Source organism: Neophocaena asiaeorientalis, unplaced genomic scaffold (assembly GCF_003031525.2).
Source record: "Neophocaena asiaeorientalis asiaeorientalis breed wild unplaced genomic scaffold, Neophocaena_asiaeorientalis_V1.1 scaffold517, whole genome shotgun sequence".
Classification (NCBI taxonomy): Eukaryota; Metazoa; Chordata; class Mammalia; order Artiodactyla; family Phocoenidae; genus Neophocaena; species Neophocaena asiaeorientalis.
The window spans coordinates 292218-306694 of NW_020172724.1; the positions used below are offsets into that span (position 1 = coordinate 292218).

At 47.1% G+C, this 14477-nt stretch overlaps 1 protein-coding gene across 3 annotated transcripts in view; it reads right to left on the minus strand.

Annotated features, from left to right (window-relative positions):
• KCNMA1 (potassium calcium-activated channel subfamily M alpha 1) overlaps nucleotides 1-14477 on the minus strand; it is a 731098-nt gene that overhangs the window by 197723 nt on the left and 518898 nt on the right. For all 3 annotated transcript variants that reach the window (XM_024740254.1, XM_024740255.1, XM_024740253.1), the window contains exons 10-13: nucleotides 9003-9113; nucleotides 6382-6487; nucleotides 4565-4647; nucleotides 376-445 (exon numbers count right to left, since the gene is read on the minus strand). In XM_024740254.1, the coding sequence (XP_024596022.1) occupies nucleotides 376-445; nucleotides 4565-4647; nucleotides 6382-6487; nucleotides 9003-9113 (370 nt within the window). The remainder of the gene's footprint in view (nucleotides 1-375; nucleotides 446-4564; nucleotides 4648-6381; nucleotides 6488-9002; nucleotides 9114-14477) is intronic.

Consider the following 14477-nt stretch of genomic DNA (forward strand, 5'->3'; position numbering starts at 1 on the left):
CTGTTGACCACACAGTAGTACTCAATAAATACCCATGGAGGAAATGAGTGTGGCCCATAAGAATTCGAAGTTGTTGGAATGGGATCTAAAGACACATCAGTATTTCTGAACCTAGGGAACCAACAGATGCTTCCTGAATGAATGAGTCAATACGTGAAGGAGTTTCCCTCCAGCGCCCAACTGCAAACGAGGTGTCTGGACTGAAGAAATGTCCCCGGGGAGGTTTTTACCCACCACTCCTCTTTACCCAGGCCTTTGGATTGCATTGGTGTGTGTGCTCGTGCGTGTACGCACACGCGTGTGTGGCTGTCCGGGAAGGGAAGAGCCTGGACCCCGTGTGCTCACTGAGCCTGCGACAGGCTCTCGCCGCCCTACCTTGTTATGATACTGCAGCATCTGCGTGATTATTCTTATCTTCGGGTGGTAGTTCTTTATGGAGATGACTCTGAAAAGGAAAAGAACAAAAGCTGAGCCAGGGTGTGCCGCACCCTTGGAGTCTGAGGGGAAGATTAATTTGATTACATCCAAATGGAGTGAATGTAGGGCCAGCAGCCTGGACCTTCAGAGAGGTTGCAGCCACCGGGCCAAGTTACACTGTGTTTCCAACTGCCATACCCCGTGGTCGTGCGAAAAGGAAATCACAGAAGGGCCACAGGCCATGTCCTAGGCATAAAAGAAGAGAGAGGTCCCGTGGTGTCTCGGTGATGGCATGTGTGTACCGGGCATGGGGGTTCTGGAGCAGCGGTCACGGGCTTATTGCCCACATGGGCCTCTAAATAAAACAAGCTCAACTCACGGGGCCAACAGAGGTTTGCCATCTCACATACCCCAGGGAGGAGCCCGGAAACGATTTGCTCTGAGTCCAATTCTCCAAGTTAACAACATGAGACAACGTGACAAATCATACAAGCAGCCTGACAAATGATTCTAACTGTCACGCACACATGGCCACTGTCACACAAATGATTTCTGAGCAGGGCTCTTAGGATGGGCCTATCGTATCACATGACTCAGCCTGTGATAGCTAACAGCATCTAAGCAATGACTTTGATGCCGGTTACAGTTAAGTGTCAAGGCCTCGGGGAGGTCATGGGCTGGTGGAAAATTCCCCCAAACTGCTCTCAGTCCCTACTTAGTATTAACCACCGCCAGCCCCTACTACTCTAACCCTCCCTCCTGTTCCCCACAACACTCACTGTGCTGCAAGGGGAGGGGCCGGGAGCAGAGGAACAGAAACACCTGCATTCCAGTCCCAGCTGCTGCACTAACAAACTGAGTGACCCTCAGGAAATCCCTGGACTCTCCGTGACTGTTTCCTCATCTGGACACTGGGGGCAACGGTACCTGCTTTATGTATTTCACAGGCTTGGTATGAGCAGCACATGAAAAACCAGATGTGAAAATGCTTTGAAAACATTAAAAGCTCTCTCCACATGCAAGTTATGGTTTTTGTCATTACCCACTCTGTCAGAGATGACATTGTACATTTCCTTCTGTGACAAGGAAGGCTAAAGACTGGGATTCCACAGAAAGGCCCACCTCCTAAGCCTCATCGGAAATGCGAGTGCACTGGTCATGACCACCCCACAACTTCCCACCAGGAATTGCCCTATGCTTCATCCCTTTTCGTGCAAAGATGGAGAGGAGGCAGACGGGGAGCAGTTTTGTCTGAAAAGCTGCCACTTGGGAATTTAGGAAATGGATCACGCGGAAGCCTCTCCCTGCACAAATTCACCCTTTTGGGCTTTTGCACTTGAAGGATTTCATTTTATTTTTGAAAAAGTGTTGTGTTGGCCCATGCTTGTAATTCAAGGACTTTGAGCCTCTGTCAGCCCTTGGAATTCAGTTCACAGCATCAGCCAGTTTTCTGCATTAGCTCATTTCAAATGGCTCTTTGACATTTTAATTTCAAAACGGGCAGATTGGTCTCATTAAACTAAGGGGAAAGGAGGATTATACAAATAAGGGAAAGACAGATCCCTTCTTTTAACCCTGAGCTTCCCATTTCCTTTTGCTCCCTGGGCCTTAGTTCTGATTCCGTTAACGAATGGCTGAATCACATTTCTGCTACTACCTTTTTCAGTCATTTTTATGCCGTGGCATCATGCCAATCACCCAGATACCCTGTATGTCTTCATATTAACCCTATTGTAGTCAGGGCTTAAGTAAAATATTGTGATTAAGAGAAATGCCCACCTCAAAGCTATTATCATTTCAACTATTCACTTAAAAAAAAAAAGGCAGCGCCAGCCCTAAATTTCTCTGTGGGGTAAAACACTAAGCTTCCTCTTCTTTTGGTTTTCCATTTGAAATTTTGAAAATAATGTTCCCGAAAACCTACATTTTTGTCACTTCAAATGACACGAAAAAACGTGAAGGACACAAATCCTAGTTCAAGGAAAGGGCCAACTGATGCACCCTAAGCTGGGGCTGTGACTAGTTAGGGGACAGGCTCAGGTGTGGAAGCAGGTCCCCATTCCACCAACTCCCTGCGGCCTGGCAAGCCCAGTGCTTACAGGAGTCCATGCATCAACTCTCTTAAGATGACTGCACTAGGCATACTGCTGAAGAAAAGTGAGTAGGGAGAGAACATTGTGCCAGATGTTGCTTGCCAGACGCAAGGACCAGGTGCTGAGTGGAGGATGTGCTTCAGAGGAATTCTGCCCCCTCACTGACGGGAAAGCTCATGTCACCTGGGGCCACTGAGCGAAAGCAAAGCGAAGGAGATGCGAGCATTGTAATGGTGCAAAGGCAACTTCCCTACCCTCTGTCTCAGGTAGATTCACAGGACACAGTAAACCAAGCTGTAGGGAGAGGGGAGTCTTGGTCTAGACCCAAAGCATAGATAGCTGTTTGCAGTTAGGCAAGAGTTCCTGGGAATCTAGTGGGAGTGAAATGTTTCCTCTTGGTTCATCTTTTCTCCAGAAGGTTCTCTTTATTACCTCTTCCTCCTGCAATTTATGCTGCAGGAGAGAAGAATCCAAAAGGGTTTTCACTAAGTGGAGCAAAATATCTTAACTTTGTAGTCATTTCATAGTCCCAAGATGTCTGGAATATGGGTCTATACAAAGAACAAAAATGGAACAGTTTTCTCCTGAAATAAGAACAGAATAAGCAGCAGGAGTTGGCCAGAGAACGGCCTCAGGTGGGCCCTGCGCGTTTACGAGAAAGGCGCTGGGCAGTGTTTTCCAAAGAGCGACCCCCCACCTCCCCCAGCCCTGCCAGGAGATGTTCTGTAAAAAAAAAATTAAAAAAAAAAAAAAGGAGGGGGAGGGGGCCTGTACTCAAATAGGTTTGAGAAAGTCTCTCTAGAACATTATCTTAGAAATTTGTATTAGTATTCAAAGCACTGAGGAGGCATTCAGGGAAGAAAACTATTTCAGGGGACTTCCCTGGTGGTACAGTGGTTGGGAATCTGCCTGCCAAGGCAGGGGACACGGGTTCGAACCCTGGTCCGGGAAGATCCCACATGCCGCGGAGTAACTGAGCCCGCGCGCCACAACTACTGAGCCCACGCACCTAGAGCCCGTGCTCCGTGACAAGAGAAGCCACTGCAATGAGAAGCCCGCACACCGCAACGAAGAATAGCCCCTGCTCGCTGCAACTAGAGAAAGGCCGCGCGCAGCAATGAAGACCCAACGCAGCCAAAAATAAATAAATAAAGTAATTAAAACAAAAACAGACTATTTCATTTGGGGAAACTGGTCGAAACAAGCTGATTGGTTAACAATCCCCTTTGTTGGAAATATTCATCTACGTGTGCTACAGACACACTCGGAAAGCTCTAACCTGGGGCTCCTCAACCTTGGCACTATTGACATTCGGGGCCGGCTAATTCTCTGCTGTGGGGGGCAGTCCTGTGTACCGTAGGATGTTGAGCAGTAACTCCGGCCTCTACCCAGCAGACATGAGCAGCACTGTCCCCTAACTATGACAAACAAGAACATCTCCAGCTATTCCAAACTGTCTCCCGGGAGCGAAATCGTTTACAGTTCAGATTTCTCAGGCCCACTCCCCCTCAGGGAACATGGTACCTTAGTTCAGGCCTGCTCCCAATGAAATCTATCTTTCCTTCGCTAGTCCTCCACCCCAAGACTGGCTGTGAGTCCCAGAGCCCCTATCTTTTTTTTTTCTTTGCGGTACGCGGGCCTCTCACTGTTGTGGCCTCTACCGTTGCGGAGCACAGGCTCCGGACGCGCAGGCTCAGCGGCCATGGCTCACGGGCCCAGCCGCTCCGCGGCATGTGAGATCCTCCTGGACCGGGGCACGAACCCGCGTCCCCTGCATCGGCAGGCGGACTCTCAACCACTGCGCCACCAGGGAAGCCCAGAGCTCCTATCTTTTAAGGATGAGCTTTCAGTTAATGAGGCCTTGTGTCATTACCCTCTGTACCCACCACAGCCTCAGGTCCCCACCCTGCCTTAGGCCTATGCAGATGGCTAGTTGTAGGGTGGCTAATGAGGAAAGAAGGTCCCACAGGGACAGTGCTCTGCAGAGGACCCAACAGGAGAGTGAGTGGCCAGACAGTACCCAGCCCAGAGCCTTCCCGCCTCCCCGAGCTTACCTCATGATGTTGGAGGCATCTTCAGCGTCGGGGTCTGCGCAGTACTTATTGGCAAGGATTAGGCACGCATCTGCTGACTCTATCTAAGACACCAAAAGGAAAATCACAGAACACAAACATATAAATAGCCATGCTTGGTTGCAGTCTCTCTCTGTTGATGGCTCTGGGGGAACCTGGTGCTTTGCCAGAAAAGAAAAAAGCAGTAATTCTGAGAGATTACAGTTTTTGTCAAAAGTGTAGGTTGCAAGTTCTTGTTATGATATAAACATTTCATCTTGTTGCTGTTGGAGGGGACAATGTGTACCTTGGTAACTACACTTCTCATTCTGCATAGCCTTTTACACGTAAGCTTTCTGGATTTCTTGAGATAACAATTAATTAAGCCTTTCGATCCCCTCTCCACCTCCTTTCCCCACCATCTGCACCATCACCCTAACTTTTCCAGTCAGGAAATGGCGTGAGGGGGGCTAAACCTCTTCTCTCAGGCTACCAAGTTAACTGAGTCACTGGGGATTCAGAAATTTAGAGTCCAAAGTCCTTCACCTAACCTTTTTTCACATCTTAACCGTGAAATAAGAGGAAATGAGAGCCCTAACTCAGACAACAGCTCAGTACTGTTTAGTATCCAATTAGCATTCAGATATTCAAAAGACAACGAATCTACGTGTATGAAATGATGTTACAGATGACCTTGAAATACAACCTACTGCCTTATCGAAACATGTGCCAACAGAGACTTATTCCTTTGAGGGGATGAGGAGCTGTGCAAAGAATTGCTTGCATCTAAATCAGGTCCACGGACAATAACTATTTTCCCCAAGTTCCCGTAAGATTCCACATTAGACATAACTCGGATCAGGTCTGGATAATATTAACAGGACTCTGTAAGCATAAGAATTCCCATTCTGGCTGAGGTGTGTCCTACTTGGTATGTTGTACTTATAACAGACCATTCTTGCATTTGGTGGGAAGCCATGGTTTCCTCCATGGTATGTCACAAATTGTCTCTAGCTTTCCTTCTTTCATAAAGTAAAGAATTTACCCAAATCCTTTTGGCTTACTCACATTTGCCAATTACATTATTTACTGCATTATGTGGTGACCACAGTAAGCATTTAGATGTCAGTGGATTCAAAATATTAATCTATCTCCACTGGCGTGCAAATATTGAACGTGCTTACAAAATCTGTGTGAAATGGGTAAAGTAGCAGATGTCATTCTGCTGTATCCCTTTCCCTTATAAGCCTTAGGTGTGCTTTATAAGAAGGTTCTAACTTAGTAGGTTCTAGAAAGAAAGATTAGCCCATTACCAAGTGCTATCAGATACCTGAGTGTTTAGTTTTGCACCTTTAGTCCTTGGTGGGGAAAAAAGGAAGCTCAAAATGTGTTACGGCTTGGATAGACTTTATTTTATAGTGTATCCTTAATGTTTCTTTCTGACGTAAATAACAGATTTCAGAGCTACACTGAGTCCAATTTAAGTATTCAAAATGGGAATTACTTGATCGTTATGTTATATATTGAGTCCATACAACTGGTCTACTTCCTTTAGCAGTGCTAATATTGAGGCAACAAGCGATGTCTAGCATGTTATGTACAACAAGTCCACATGTGGAATGCTTACAGGTGGTCCACCATGTGCCGGCAGAACAAAGTCCTGGGACCAGTGCAAGGGTGATACCAAGGTTGGTAGTATCTGATTTATCTCATTAGGGGTATGGAGGTGACTCTTGGCCACCCCGGGACGCATGTCCCTTCACCACAGAGTCACACCCCCCCAAATGGAGTAAAAGCAGAAGTCACTTCTTCCTTCTTACCTTGACTCTCGCAAGATCGTGTGGATTGAGGACTGAACCCTGATAAAATTCCACCTGAGTAAAATGTCGTTTGAACAGAGCTTCAAGCTCCAGGTTAGGGGAAATGCTGGGCAGGGAGAGAAAAAAGCAGCCATTAATATAACAGACTCAGGTATTCAGCCTCCATGACCTCCCTTCCCTCCAATTTTCACAGAGAGAGACATGGGAAAAAGGTTTTCACCTTCAAAGCAGCCCCCTTTCTGGCCATAAATAAGAGGCTCACACTCAAGAGAAGTAAAACCCCAGCCCAACTGAAAACCAAAACCAGTACGAAGTTAAAATGGAGAGGTTCATAACCTTTACAGAGTGTGAGGCCTATGGGGCAAAATGTCTTCAACTTCACGATGAATGGAATCCCTATTCTATGAATGGAGAAACTGAGGCTGTGACATCAGGGATTAGCCAAAAGTCCTCCTGGCAGAGCCTCCTGCTGCTCCTGCCCTCAAAAGCCTGTTCCCTGCTCCTCCACCTCATGGACTTTTCACTCCCCAGGGCCTGGATCAAAACAACGTCACTTCTGAGCAGCCATACACAGAGCTAATCCGCTCTCGGTATCGCTCCTGATTCGGCATGTGTATGCTATGCATCATTCTTGGTGCTGAGCTACACAGCCACCTTTCCCATTGCAGGGCAAGGATCAGAACACCGGCTGACCTGTTCATTCATTTATTATTTCTGCAGAGACGAAAAGTACCTACTCTCTGTTAGCTACTGTGCCTCCTAGGTGCCAAGAACCTACTAGGTGCCAAGGACTGAGTTAATCGACCCTTGCCTAACATTTATGTAGTACTCAGTAATGATGACAACCGCCAATGTTCTTGAGCATTTACTATGTGGCAGCTACCATCCTAAGCACTTGACAAGTATTAACTCATTTAAACCTCAAAAACAACTCTACAGGAAGGTATGTTATTAACCCAGAGCTTTGAGAGGTTAATTAACTGGGCCATGGACGACAGGGCTGACACTGATAGATGCTGGGGTCCTAGCAATTGAAGCAGTAACAGCCAGCCTGTTGATTCAGACTAAGGCAGTGGGTGAGAGAAAAGCAGCTGCCTGTGCAAATCCAACCAGTCCTCCAGATCCATGACAAGTCAGTCCTCCTTCAGGAAGCCTGCCTGCCCTGGAAATACAAGGAGTGGTGGTCTCTCCCCGATACAGATGCCCCGTGTGATTCTGCCGCTTGATTAAACTGACACCAGTCCGTTACTAGAGGATCCGTGTTGTGCTCCACCCGCTGCACATGTGCTCATCTTGACATGCCAAACCACGATGAGGGCAGAACCTACACAAATGCTTGAACCTTCCAAATGCTCAGCAGAGGATGGGCCCCACAGCTGGCCGTCGGTGGCTAAGCAGTTCATCGGATCTGTGGGTTCTGCTCCTGGGCCCGTGGCCTGGCTGGTCTTTTCAGAACTTGGATAAGTCAGTGCTAAGAAGAAAAATGCTGGTGCTCAGACGTGGTCAGTTTCATATTCACAAATGCCGAAAGGAAGGAGATGCACCGGACAGCTATAGGAAAGTCAACCTCAGTGGGATCTCAGAGCAGGACTGAGTCCTGGCTGGTCAACCCCACATGGAGCCGACACCAACATGTGAGCTTTGTCCCTTGGCAACATGGGGCTAAGACTGGCCCCCTTGATAGCCCCATCTCCATAAAAGAAGAGGGTGCCACCCACGTCAACATGCCTGTGTCCCCCAACTCTCCATCCCTGTTATGGACTACCTTTTACCTAAAAGGGGATCAGGCAAAGAACTTGCTTTCCTCACCTGTAAAACAAACTTGATAAGACCTACCTCCTAAGTACGTTGGGCAGCCTAATGTATTTTCTCTCTCATGATAACAGCTAACATTTATTGAGCACTTACTGTGTGCCTGATTCTGCTCCGTATACTTGGAATGGATTACTTCTTTTCATTCTCAAAATAGCCCAAGAAACCGTTGTGATCTCCCCATCTTATGGATGTGGAAACTGAGGCCCAGGGAGGTGAACTTGTTCAGTACTTGGTTGAGTCAGGATTCAGACTGAACTCTGAGTCAAGCATGTACTCTTACTCCCTCTGTTGATTTCAGGAGAGGCTGTGGTGACCAGCACTGTGTCCTACACCGAAGGTTCCTAGGAACGACAGTTGTTGTCGTTACTGTTGCTATTACCCTGTACCCTGCTTCCTCTTACGTCTCTGTCTTGCTTGGTCACTATGTCAGTCCTGCACTCATAAAGAATCTACACCATACAGCTAATCATCCACACCAGACACTGTGGACACACCTGGATCACACAGATCCAGACAGCTGAGGGGACAGTACTGACGTGTTTGACCCATGATGAACCCCACTGTTACTTGCCAGAGTTGCTTCCACAGAGACAGATACTGCTCTTAGTCATTGAACGAGTGCGTTGCTTCCTTTCCATCGGTTTCAGAACACCCTCTCCAATGAGCCCAGCAGGGATCGTGGCCGATTCAACTCTGCCCTGCCCCCCGAATGCCGCCCTCACATCACCCCTCCTCCAGACACTTGAGGAGTCCCCCTAGAGGTGCCTGGTTGGGTGGAGGGTCTAGAAACAGCAGGGGCCTCTTACTTGTGAAGAAAGACAATCTCCACGTTGACATCATCCCGGTCCTTGTGTAGAAAGTCCTTCAGGAAGTTGGAAACGCTCTCCAGCGTGATGTGTCCACAGACCACAATGTGCCTGCATGGGAGAGGCCAGTTAGATGAGGCCAGCCCAGCGATGCCCCGGCACCCACCCGCGGCCAGACAGAAGAAGCGCACAGCCGCAGGGAAGCACTCGTCTCCCCCCGAGGAGGCTCAGTAAAGCCCAGCTCCCCTCCCCAGAGGGCAGTGAGGCAAAGCAGCGGGGCTGGAAGGTGCTCAGAGGCTCTTTGACAGAAGACCATATGGCTTCTCACCTGATGCTGCACAAAATCCTATTAAAAGCCCAGCCGTTCGGCCAAGTGGTTTTATGCATTTAACAATAAGTGACATTATGCTTGAGCTTAAACGCTGCATTATCAAGTCCCTTGCAGATTCATATCTCTCCCTTTCTGCCCACAAAGCGTCCTCCCGGGAGATTTACCGAATGAGTCTTGGTTTATGACATAGAGCTTATCAGGTAATGAGATAACAAATCTTGTTGAAATGATGACTTTGTGTGTAAGAAAGCGGACTTTTATCAGGGTGGCTAATGTGCGGCTTGACGCGTTATGGGCTCCGCTGGCCGTAAGCACTAAAAAGGAAATTTTGCACTTTTCCGCCATAACTCCTCTGACAACGGGGGCATGTAACACTTTACAGTAAGTGAGCATTACTCAGGGCTAAATGGGGAGGGGACACCTATGGACTCTGAGATCGTGCCGCAGGCAGGCTGTGCATCCCCAGGCAGCTGCTTCCTTAGGGTGCCTGGGATTTCTATGAGAAACAAAGGAATTTACCTCAGGATGGGGAGAAGAGCTAGAAAGGGATGATGAAGACAGAACTGTCTGCCTTTATTTCGGGGTGGTTTGGACTTCTGTTTCTGGAGATGGTAACTCCCCCTGAGGAGATGAGCCCATGGAAGGAAGAACAGTCTCCCCAACATCTTTGGGCTCCTGGACCAATCTGACTTTGACACTGGGCTATACTATGGCCACTTATACTTATTACATATGATGCTTAGCCAGGAGGAAGCTCTTTGGTGCAAGAGTTAGCCCCGTGACTGACTGTGGAGATAAAACCTGCTGGCTTCTACTAAAGAGACTGTAGCAAAAGGCTCAGCCCAGATCCCTGTGCCCCTCAGGCTGACAGTGACAGAGGCTGACTGCCTGGCTGGGCTGTGAGGCACGGGCAGGTGGTGAACATGAAGCACGGTAATTTTGCGGGGAAATTTAGAATGGCCAGGCCCCTTGCACTTCATAATTGCTCTGTGCACATTCCAATAAGGCAGAAAAGCTCATTGGCTGGAGGCGGCTCCTAAGAGAAGGCAGCGATGATTGCTTATGCGATGTTCCATTAGGTGCCATTACAAGAGCCTGCCCTTTTCGGTGTAATTTGGTGCTTGACTAAGTGTGCGAGAATAATGCAGTAAACTCATTGGTGAAAGGATAATGATGCAGAACAAAGAGTAAATCAATAATATGCATGATGCAGTTCATAATATCACCATCACGGACTGTTATCGTTACGGGGCTGCACTTAGCGATCGGGCAAGTGGAGGCCCTTGGAGGGGGGATTGTGGAATGTCAATGGGCTCCCTCGGAAGAGACGTTTTAATATAATCACTTTGTTCTCAAGCCAGTACCTACTAGGTTAAGGGAGGTCCCTTGGCCACTGATTCAAATTTTATGCCCCCAAACCCGTATGACTAAGTTCCTTCTGAAACACACAGTATTTATGTCAGAATACACGACGTAAGTTGAACAACTGGACCATAAACATTTTCATCAGGTCGTATCTTAAACTGCTTCCTGTGGCGAACGTGCATTTATGGGACAACAGGCTGCAGGCGAGGATGCATGTTCTGAATAAGACTTCTGGTTCTGAACTGGCCAAGTATGTTCAGAAAGTGGTTGAATCTCCCTCCTGATATCTGATCTCTCCACAAATGACAGTGGGGCTTTTGGGGGGCAATTCTAATGCTTTCTGCTTACAAACTTCCGTCATGGAGAACAAGGCCAGCATGAATCCGATGTATGGGCACCTCTGCAGGACAGATATGTGACTGGAACTCTTCCCGAAAGTAAGCCAGATTTCATTCCCTGCTCTGCCACCAAAGATGTGTGTGATCCTGGGCAAGCTACTTATCCCCACTCAATTGAAGAGGGAGCTGAGAGGTTAATACTACCCATCCAGCCGCCTGCACCAGGCATTGCAGAGCTCAAAGTTCTATACCAGCATAAGCCTGGTTATCATTCAGAGCTAGACTCAAATCAATGATAGGTCCAGGGAAATGCCAGAACATTCAACCTTCCTATCCTGTACGCAAAGAACTGAATGAACATCTGCCAGCATTCCCTTTTCCTCCTCTGAGCTCATTCATCTCCAGGACAGATGTGTGGGAAGCAGAGGGGAAGGAGATGAGTCCACCCTCTTACCCTTGAATCAAAGATTCAGCCAGCTGATTTATTCAGCCTTAGAAAGAGACAGGGTTCTCTTAGTTGAAAATGTGCTGGGTACATATAAAATATATTCTAATGCAATCAATATTATCCCTTAAGCCTTTAATTAGCTTTCACTTCTCTTAAGAAGTAGACAAATGTTGGCAGGAGAGGGGAGAAAAAAAGGATTGACTTTTCTAATTTGGTGCTAGCTGTCCAATACCATTCCAGACAATTGAAAATATATATCTTTAAGCTACAGCATGATTTCTGAGGTGGAGAGCAGTCTTTATCAAAAAGGAAGAAAAAAAATCTTCCTTCAACATAATTGGTATTTTTGCTCAGAAAAAGCGAGAGTGATTGAAAGCAGACTGCCTTTTTGCCCAAGAAGAGTTATTAAGTACACTATCATGGCAACCTTGGAGAAGCCATATTGTTCCAATCTGTCCTCTATCTGATTTGAAGATTTACGGCTTCCTCCTTTTGTGCCAATAATCATTTCCCTCCATTTTGTTTTCCGTACAGTGGAAGCTATCAAGGAGCCCACATATTGAAAATGTTTGAATGCAGTTAGAAGAGATGGATGGAGAGAAGCTGCCTCTCTAAATTAGCATCTGCATTAGAAGATCTGCTCCCACCAGCCCGTATCTGAGGGATCACTAGGGGCCCTGCAGGAGTGCAAGGGATGGATGGTGAAAGGGGAAATGTTATTTTCCAGAAATACTTTCAGGACTTTTGAAAATTCCATGGGCAATAGTTTGAAGAAAGCTGTTATTGCTGGGAGAAGAGAAGCAGAATTTCTCACATCTTCAGTGATTGAAAATATAATTGAAAATACTCTAAGATTGAGAGCAGGGTGTGCCCTCCTTGGAAGCAGAGTGATGGCTGTTCACGGTGCATGATTTGAGAAATGCCAAAAAGATCTTCATCTAAAATTCTCTCTGTCGGGTTCCTTGACACCTACAAATCTACCATGTGAGATTCATACTTTGATAGCCCTGGGGTAGCTCAGCTCAGACACTAAATAACCAAATAGTCTTGGGCAAGGTACCAATTCTGCAGCTATAATGTCAGAGTCTCTGAGGGGCTGCAGCTAGTACCTGATTCATGAGGTTATCTTGAGGATTTGTTTAAACAGATAATACATGGAAAGGGCCTAGTAAAGAGTCTGGGCCATATTAAGAATGATTAAATGGTAGGATTCATGTGATATCTGTAAATCAGGATGTAACAGATATGAAGTGCTCTATGGCTCCTGGAGTCTCTCTCACCTGATCCTCAAACAACCCTGTGTTGCTACTATCTGTATCTTTTCAAACAACCTCCCTGAACCTCAATTTCCTTAAGTCATGTGCCTGACGTCCCACAGCAGGTAAAGTGACTTGCCCAGCATATGAACCAGGTGTCAGCCTCTAACTCTCACAAAGACAAAGGTGATGAAATGGAGAGAGCAGAGGTTTGGGTATTTCAGCTTCCGCTCCTTCACGACAGACAGGGCTGGGCCAACAAAAGGTCATCTCAGACACATGGTGGAGGAGACGTTGGAGGGTCCTCCCTGGGCCAGGAGAGAGGCCCTGACTTAAAGCATCACCACTTTGTGGTATCACGGGATTTTAGCTGCGTCTAATCAGCCAGGCCAGCGAGCTCAAGACAGCAAAGGCTGAGTGACAACAAACTCTAGACCAAGTTTTGAACTGAAGCCACCCAATTTGGCAAGACAAAGGGCTGCAAGGGGATATAAATGTCCATTTTAGACATTTTATGCCATGTCCAGCCCAAGGTTCCAGAAGACAACAAAGAGCTAAAAGATTCACTGACAACAGAGAATATTTAGGAAAGTTAGCTATGAAGGGCTCTAACGTTCTTCCCATCTGCGGCTCTGGATTGAACGTTTTTAGACTACCAGCAATCTTAATGACGGGTGTCTACAGGGCCTGGCCACTCAAGTGTGTGAAGATGGCCAACAAACCTAAATCCTTAACCATTCCTGATGTGATGGTCTTTCTGGTTTTTAAAGTTTTCTCAAGTCCTGTGAACAACTCTTTCTTGGGATAAACTAATTTTAATGGCTTGGATTAAAAGATCCAACTCAGATACGTGAGGAACCATCTTAAACGCCAAAATAGTAGCCGATGGCATTCTGCGGGAAGGAGTTACTCATCCAGCGTAAGCAAGCATGCCTGGTCTGGGTAAGGGCCAGAATCATGGGATGGATCGGATTAGGGGTGGGTAACACTAGTGTACCATGGAGCAGGCTTGGCATCAAGGGGGCTGAGTGTGACTTAATCAGAAGAAGAATAACGCTTGACTATTACAAACTCTATCAGCTTCCCCAGAAAGCTGCCAGCTGCTTATTTCATGGCTACGTCTTCACTAAATACACACTGGTGTGCCCCTCCCATTATTAACCATCTCCACTGCCAGAAGGAAGCCCTGCACATTATCCTCATTCTGTCTACACCTTTCTTGGAGATGGGCCAGGGATGCCAGAATGCCCCAGTTGAGTTGGAACTTCAGTTTCAGAACTCAATTCCACTGGTGTCTTTGAGAATGGATCACTCAGGGGACCTGACTTATATAGCAGGAGGCATAAGAGGACAGAGTGGGGTCTCCCAGACAAAGCTTCCCAAGGTTCCAGCAAATGAGGCATCCAGAGATCCACTGAGGTGGAGTGTAGCTCAATGAGAATATCTACACACTTTTAAAAAGACTCCGGTAATGTTTCTTAAAGCCAGTGGCCTTTGAAAAAGTGCCAGTGATAGGCTTCCTTCCACGTTCTCACATTTTTCTTAGTCTCAGGACGGCCCTTGGTGTATGTTTAGTCTAGTACCTGCGTTATTTTGATATGGAAACAGAGGTTCAGAGACCAGTGCAAGGTGAATGCCAGAGCATGGGCAGACCTACCCCCTCGGTTTGATGTCTTCTAAACTGAAGCAGCTGGTACCCCTGAAAGGAGCCTGGGCTAGGAGCCAGGAGACTGGGGC